The following is an 8,086-nucleotide window of genomic DNA, read 5'->3' as shown; positions in this document are numbered from 1 at the left end:
CCATCTGTAAAAATGTGCAAGGAACCGGAAGTTCTAAAGGGAAGGGCCGAATCCCACAGTCAACAACTAAAAAAATCCTAATACCATATCACAGTTGCTGTAGTGTGAATACCTCAGCCTTAGGCCCTTGCGTTATTCCAGATATACTAAACCTTTTCAGGTCAAGCTTCACTGTTCATTGCGCGCAATGCATTTGAGTTCATATTTAAGTCACCTACAAACTCCACATTGTGCACAATGACATTCATTTCACACCAAAGAGAAGAGGCAAATATGGATATAGGCAGCAGCAAACCTAAGTAGATTAATAGTGAAAGCATAATATCTGAAGTTACAGTCAAATAATACTTCAAGTCACTAGACAACAGACCAAAAGTAAACAACAGACAGTAAAGTTCAGAAATCATAAACCTGTGCACAGCACATGACCAGCAATACTAAAACCTTTCCTGCTCACATACAATAGTTCACTCACTTGAAGACTTTGCAAAGTTAATCATCATCTTCAGAAGAAATATCCACAGCAGCATCAGAATCTGACTTATCATCAGCAGCCTCATCAGAATCGCTTACAACATATTTGGTGACATTACGGCTTGCTCTCACTGGCCTTCTTATTGGGGCTACTACTTCATTTGAAGATTCCAATTGTTCTTCACTTACTGAAAGAGATTTCTCCCCACTACTACTTCCTTCACCAATTCTACCCATTATGGAGCTACTCTTCTTGTTGAATGGAGACTGTCTGATCCTCCTAACTTTCTTCTCTGGTGAGATCCCAACATTTTCAGCAGGTTTCAAAGTGTCAGTTATCAGTGTCTGTTTCTTTGCTTGTCCTCTCTTCCTGGGTGCTGCAGCTGGTTTTGCGGCTGCCTTGGAAGCAGCAGGTTTTGCTAGTGCCTTCTTTCGTCCTGCAGGTACTGCAGCAGGTGGCTCAAACTCATCATCAGATCCTTCTTCAGAAATAGTTTTCATCGGCTCTTCATCGGTGCTAATCACAGTAGTAGTCTTTTTCTGGGCTGCAGAGGCTCGTTTGGCAACTGGCTTCTTCTTTGCTGGTGCAGCATGGTTCTCAGTATCTACACAATTGGAAAACAAATAGATGAAATTTCAGTATGCCTTAAAAGAAGTATTGGAATCAAATGATGGTGACATACACTCTAAGGCTGTAACTGAAACTACCTTTATCTGGAGAAGAATCAAGGTTAGATGCAGCAAGACGGTCTGTAAGTGAGGGTATATCATCCTCCTCATCAGTGTCAACTGAAGCAGCAGGCTTGGCCTGAAACACACAGAAAAACAAAAACACATATTACCTTATAATTGAATTATAGATTGAAAGAATATGGAGCATTCAGGCGGGATTCTGATAAAAATATACCTTTGCAGGAGCTTTTTTGGGACCTCCTCTTCCCTTTGGTTTCGGCACCTCAGATGCATCATCTGCATAAGAAAAATAGTCCTATGTAAGGCTCTGTACATAATGAGCATAATCATAAGCCAGTGTATGTAGGAAAATAGTGACATCAGTGCAAGAATCAATAGAATACCAATCTCCATGGCAGAATTAGGTGGTGCTGCAACAGAAGTTGAGGTGCTGGCTTTCTTTGTATATTTCCTAGGATTTTTGGGTGCCTGTTTCCCAGCGTTCATACCAGCATCTTTCATCACTTTGCTTTTCATCACTTTTCTCTCCTCCTCTGCTTTTATATCACGCACATCTTGCTCCTAGAAATTTATAGAAAGATAACTAGAAATCAGATAACTGAATCATAATTAGTCAAATAAAATGTTCCTGATTCAAAGATAGGGGCTAAGATTAAAGTCATACGTCGAGTTTTTTCTCAAATGCTTCTAAATCCTTAAGCCACAATGATTTCTCCGTTGCATTTTTCAGTTCTAACACTTCACCATCAAGCTTTTCTTTTTCTTTACAAAGTTCCTGAACCTTCTCAAGTGTCAGACTACCTATAGCCATTGTGAGTAGATATGCATAACCACGAGCCAGTAATCCTTCATCGCTAGGTAACTCGGAGTTGTTGTCATTTTCATTTTCTTCTGCATCTTCAGGTTTTGAAGTAGCAGCACCATTTTTGGCCTTTGGGGGAATAAGATCAAATCCTTTCTGTTGCAATTCAAGATACAACTCCACTCTTTTCCTGTTGCTCACTATAATCTCTCCTTTCACTACTCCAAGGATGAATCTGACTTTGTTGTCCAGTTGGTTCAAATCGTATTCAAGATTCTCCAGTAGTACTCTCTGCAATAACGTCCAATTCAGAATAAACATAAACCTTTTTGAGCAAACATGAATAATCAGAGTGAGAAAAAGAAAGAAAAAGGAATTCACCTTTCTCTTTTTGTACAATTCTAGCCTTATTCCAAAGAAATCCTCAATGACTACAAATTAAAAGTGCAGAAGATGGTTAGAATCATAAATCTGCTCATATTTATGAAACCATATCAGTACTATAAGGGTATGTACAAGCTATTGAAGATTCAAAAACATACTTTGTTCTGGGTTGTCATATTTCTTTATTACTCCGTCTGGACCAAAAAGATGCATGTTGTTAGTGCTAAGACTGTTTGAGAGCTTAAATTTCTTCAAAATCCCTTCTTGTTTGGCTATCATCATATTCTCCTCTGACAGTACAACTTCAAAATGTACAGTTGTGTCATCATTGTGCTCCCTATAATCCTGTATCAAGTAAAAGACATTGATAAGATTCTCGAAAAGTTGCAAACAAAGTTCTACATATCATTGGAGTTCTAAATTATGTCAAAGAAGAAATTAACATACCTTGATGAAAGCCTCCTTGACTTTATCATTTCCAGTCATCATTGATTCAAGGAACTCTTTGTAGTCCTGAGTCCATCTTCTAACAGGAAGCTCAGAGACCCTTAGGGTTGTCTCATTTACTTCCTCAATGACTCCAGTAACAGTGTAGCCACCCTCCTTTGATGCTGTTTTCTCAATCGTTCCTTTAAACCCTTTATACCATGGATCCATGGGCACCATCGGTTCACCATTAATTAATCTCTTTACATTTGCAACAATGTCACGTGGATTGTAATTGGGGATGAAAGTACTCCATCCAGTTCCAATGCCTTCACTTCCGTTAACTAAAACAGTAGGCATAATAGGCACATACCTGAAAGGCAAGTAAATACATGTTACTTATAAGCAGAGAATCCACTAACATCCTAAACTAGAAAGATGATAAAGTCATAAAGCTTACCATGTGGGTTCAATGAACTGACCATCTTCGTTCAAGTAGTCTAGAAGAATATCATCTTCCTTGGGAAATAGGAACCGTGTGATTGGAGATAGACAGGTATAAACATACCTAGCACTTGCATGGTCTTTACCCCCCTGAGAAGACCACACATCAGAAAGAGCTCAGTAAAAAAAGGAGTGAGAGAACTGCATAAAAATAATTATTGTAGTAGACTAGTATGTGCTAATTCACCTGGTGCCGGGTCCCAAACTGGCCATTAGGTTGCAAAAGGTTAATATTGTTGCTTCCAACAAAATCCTGTGCCATACCAATTATAGTACCCGCAAGACTCGCTTCACCATGATGGTAAGCCGAGTGCTCTGAAACGTACCCAGAAAATTGGGCAACTTTTGCTTCTTTTGTAAAATTACGCTTGAAGCAACAGAAAAGAATCTTCCTTTGGCCTGGTTTCAGACCATCAACCATAGCAGGGATAGAACGCTGCAGATCAGCTATTGAAAACTGTATAAGCTCCTTGTTGACGAAATCACTATACTTGATATACTGTTCTTTCTGATCAAGGAAAGTTCCAGGCTGCAAACAAATCACATAGTAGACACTTTTATCAAAATAAAAATAAAACTTTATAATAACCAAAATTGCAAAAAACAATTCTTGGTGAGGTTTACGCATGAGTTCAACTGATGTATTCACCTCATATTGTTTGAGCCAACTCTTCCTGGCCTCAATCTTCTTTTTGCTAAAAGCCATTTCGATTGCCTCACCATCTTGTTCGTCCACCCACACAAAATCTTTTTTATGCTTCCCTAGGTCTGAAAAGTACTCCTTCCCTTCCTTGGACGTACTGGTTCCCAACCCCTGTAAACAATAAGCAGAACAGTCATGTGATGATCCAAGGACAACCATAATTCACCAATACTGCATAAAGCTAGTGCAAGCTAAGCATTATTCTAGGAGTAGAACAACGAAACCTTATAGTATTTGACATCCCAGCCCTTTGAACTCCCTCCCAAGCTTTCCAACCATGTCTCATATTCAGGCATCGAATAGAAGGAGATGACATTCTTATTCTTTCTATGAGTAACCTGAATAAGAAGTTCAAAATCTGAAACTAGTTAGGATATAGTAATCATCTGTCACTATTTGCATAAAAATTGATCAAAGCAGTACTTCAAAACCTAGAGCAGTTATAACCATGAAATATACCTTGACAATTGGAGTTATAAATTCAACTAGAAAGGAGGGAATTTTTAGCAGTGATGGCCAGAATGAATGAATGAAGTTGATTAGTAAACCCTTAATGTGAGAACCATCATGATCCTGCCAAAGAAAGAAAAGTTAGACACAAGCAGTAGGATGTTACTTGAAAATTAAGATATTTAAGAATTGGAAAAAGAAAAAAAAAAAATGATGATACCTGATCAGTCATTATCATCAAATGCCCATATCGTAACTTCTGAACATTTTCATACACATCTCCCTGTTTTAGTCCAAGGATCTTCTTGATGCTTTGAATCTCGGCATTGTCCTGAATTTGCTTTGCACTTGCTTCTCTTACATTGAGCAATTTACCTCTCAATGGGAAAACACCATAGTGGTTACGACCCACAACAGAAATCCCAGCCATCTGCATACACCTTGGTTTCAGATTATTATTTACAATAAGACACTTAAAAGTGATTGACAAATTAAATGGATATTTTCCTTTTACACTTACAGCAAGAGCCTTTGCTGAATCTCCTTCAGTTAAAATTAAAGTGCATTTATGAGAGGCAGGCTTTCCTGCTTCATTGGCATCCTCAAGCTTAAGAATCCCAGTTACCCTTTCCTTTTTTGACCCATCAGTTTTCTTCAGATCTTTACTCGCCTTAAAATCTGCCCAAGAGAGAAGATTTTCTACTACTCCAGACTTCGCCACTGAAAGATAAACGCAGGATTAAATGAAGTGAAGTATATGAAAACATCCCAATAGCTACTGTAACCAAATATATACACATCATTGGAACTACTGAAACACAAGCACCAACCTTTTTTCAGGAACTCCTGTGAAAGTTCACATTTTGTTCCAAAACTACCTTGACGAGTTGTCAAGGTTTCTTTCGTCTGAGAATCGAAGGCTGGGTTATCAATTAAAGCATTGACAAATATCCACAAGTGGTTTTTCACAGTATGGGGTTTCAGATTAGCATTCTTGTTTTTCTTGTTTACAAGATTCATGATATGACTTGAAACCTGGCTAGCAACATAATCAACATGGGTTCCACCCTTAATAGTAGCAATTCCATTAACAAAGCTGACCTGTTGATTAATTCAGACAGATGTTAGAAATTTTAACAATAGACATACAAACTGAGCAACTTCTCTGAAAAATGAGTGTTTACCTGCTGAAACTGTCCTTCACTTAGACTAACACATACTTCCCATCTGTCATTAACCTTCTCCACATAACTGTTTCAACAAAATAAATATAAATTAATAATAAGTAGATTCATACTACATGTGTTAGACCTCCACAAAAATCGGATTCAGATATTCAGTGACAAACCTTGAAGGAGCTTGTCCCCTATTCTTGGCTGCTGAGTCCATATAGAGTTTAACATAATCACCAAATGACTTTATAGGAATCTTATCTCCATTTAATTCAACTTTCACGGTCTTGCCTATACAACCTGCTATGTCAATCACTCTCTTCTTCATCAATGCAACTACATCAGCTTCAAGATGTGTCATATTGAATTTAGCCAAATCAGGCTTGAATGTTACTTTAGTCCAGTTGTCACTGGCCTTACACTTGGTGATGATGGGTTCAGACTTGGTTCCCATGTTGTTAGAAAACACCTACATGAAATGAGTAAATCAAATGAAAATTAGCACACAAAACATCATTACGCTGAAAGATAATTATGTAGAAAGCCAACTAATGCTAGCACTTCATTAGAATCTCTTATTTCATATACTACTTGTGTTCCCAAAACTAGTATTTCCCAAATGAACTCTTCAAGACAATTGACCAACATGAGAAAATAGTCTTCATACAACATCAAAACCCTAAAAGTTCAACAACTAACCAATACAAGTGATCAAGCAATGAATCATAAGAACTGAAAAGTATCTCCCCAAATATCACCTAACTAAGATACTGAGAGGAACATTGTTTCAACAAAATTAACCACTAAAGTCAATTTCAGCGCAATTAACCATAGATAACTACAACAATCAACAAAATTAATCGTAAAATCCAACAACAAAATCATCTCAATAAATCCAGCTTCACAGTAATAAACCCTAAATCCTATCAACAAATGAATCCATGAGTCAAATTTAAACAAAAGTAAACCTAAAATCAAACAGCAACAACAAATTAAACCAGTAAATCCAATTTCAATCTAATTATCACTAAACCCTAAGAACGAAAAATAAAACCCTAAAAAATCAAATTCCAACAAAATCAAACCAAATCAAAACAGATCGAGAAAATTAACAAGTCACCTGTTTATACTGCTTCTTCCTCTTTCCATCAGCGGTCTCAATTGTAAACTCCGTCGAGAAAATATTAGCTAGCTTTGCTCCATAACCATTCCTTCCACCAGTAGTCTTCTTCTCCGCATCATCATAATTACTACTAGTCAACAAATGACCAAAAATCATCTCCGGCACATAAATTCCTTCCTCCTGATGAATCTCAACAGGAACACCATCACCATCATTATACACACTAATCGTATTCCCTTCAACATCAATATTAACTCTCACCAAAGCCATTTTCGGATCTCTTTGTTTATTATCAGCAGCGTTCACTAAGATCTCATCAAAAATCTTATACAATCCCGGAACATAACTCACTGGTCTGTAAACCATCTGACCTTCTTCAAAAACCCATAAACTCTGTGTGTGTTTCTCAATCGAACCAATATATGTATCAGGACGTAAGAGAATGTGTTCTAGCTGACTCTTCTTTTGATACATCTCTTCGATTGTTTTTCCTTTCTGATTTTTTGATGCTGGATTCTTCGGTACATTGGTGTTGTTGGTGCTGGTTTGCAGCGGAAGCGTTTTATCTATCGTCATCTTCAAAATCGTTTCAGATCTAGAAATTTACAGTGAAAAAAGATGAAGAAGATGATGGAGAAGAAGAAGAAGAAATGACACAGAGATTGTGTCTGGAAGCGAAAAAGAAACGAAATGAAATGAAAATGAGTAAAGTGGAGATTGAAGAGGGGATTAAATACAGGGTTTGGTGTTAATTTGATGAAAAAGTAAAGGGTAAGATGGTCTTTCAATTAGGTCGGTTCGAGTTTGAATTTTGAAATTCGTGTTTTAGGCGGGATTTTGGTTGACTTGGTCTTTGGTCAGTTGAATGTGCGGACGAGATTGTGGGGTTTTGAAATTTGAATTTGGGAATGAGTTTGGAGCGTCGGATTTATTGGTGTGATTATGATGGGGATATTTATGATGAGGAAGGTTTTGAAATGGATGGTATTGTTCACCCATCGGTCAAAGGTGGGGTGCACATAGAAAACCTTGACGCGTGAGTTTGCCCTCTTGAGCTATCAGTCGGTCTTGTCTCCAAGACACTTGTTGTGGCCGCCCCTTGAATGGTTCGCCAAATTGCCCTCTCCGTACTCTTTTTTTCTTATGGTGCTGCACCTTTGGCACTTTTTTTTTCCATTGATCACAGAAAAAAAATTATTGCAAAACAGTAAAAGAATACTGCAGGTTCATCAAAGTTTAATGCGCTCCAGAACGTCACAGGTTCGAGTCCCCAATGACGTAATATTGCAGGAATTAACATGGAAGGTAGTGTTAGTTTGCCCCCTTGTGACACAATCTCAGTCCCCTCCCGCCGT

The 8,086-nt window shown here is 37.8% G+C and overlaps 1 protein-coding gene across 1 annotated transcript; it reads right to left on the bottom strand.

Annotated features, from left to right (window-relative positions):
- Positions 1-280: 280 nt before the first annotated feature.
- On the bottom strand, positions 281-7,412 carry LOC113317678 (DNA topoisomerase 2-like). Its single transcript, XM_026565808.1, has 19 exons — positions 6,729-7,412; positions 5,785-6,077; positions 5,621-5,687; positions 5,267-5,537; positions 4,957-5,156; positions 4,657-4,866; positions 4,446-4,559; positions 4,211-4,324; positions 3,933-4,097; positions 3,471-3,812; positions 3,240-3,373; positions 2,801-3,152; positions 2,512-2,698; positions 2,351-2,400; positions 1,832-2,260; positions 1,551-1,728; positions 1,382-1,443; positions 1,183-1,282; positions 281-1,079 (listed from the first exon to the last, which is right to left on the bottom strand). The coding sequence occupies exons 1-19, from the start codon at positions 7,305-7,307 to the stop codon at positions 493-495; spliced, it is 4,434 nt and encodes a 1,477-aa protein (XP_026421593.1). The 5' UTR covers positions 7,308-7,412; the 3' UTR covers positions 281-492.
- Positions 7,413-8,086: the final 674 nt, after the last annotated feature.

The sequence above is a fragment of the Papaver somniferum genome, chromosome 10 (assembly GCF_003573695.1).
Source record: "Papaver somniferum cultivar HN1 chromosome 10, ASM357369v1, whole genome shotgun sequence".
Lineage (NCBI taxonomy): Eukaryota > Viridiplantae > Streptophyta > Magnoliopsida > Ranunculales > Papaveraceae > Papaver > Papaver somniferum.
Note: the sequence above shows the minus strand (reverse complement) of the source record. Positions and strands in the feature narration are given on the sequence as shown.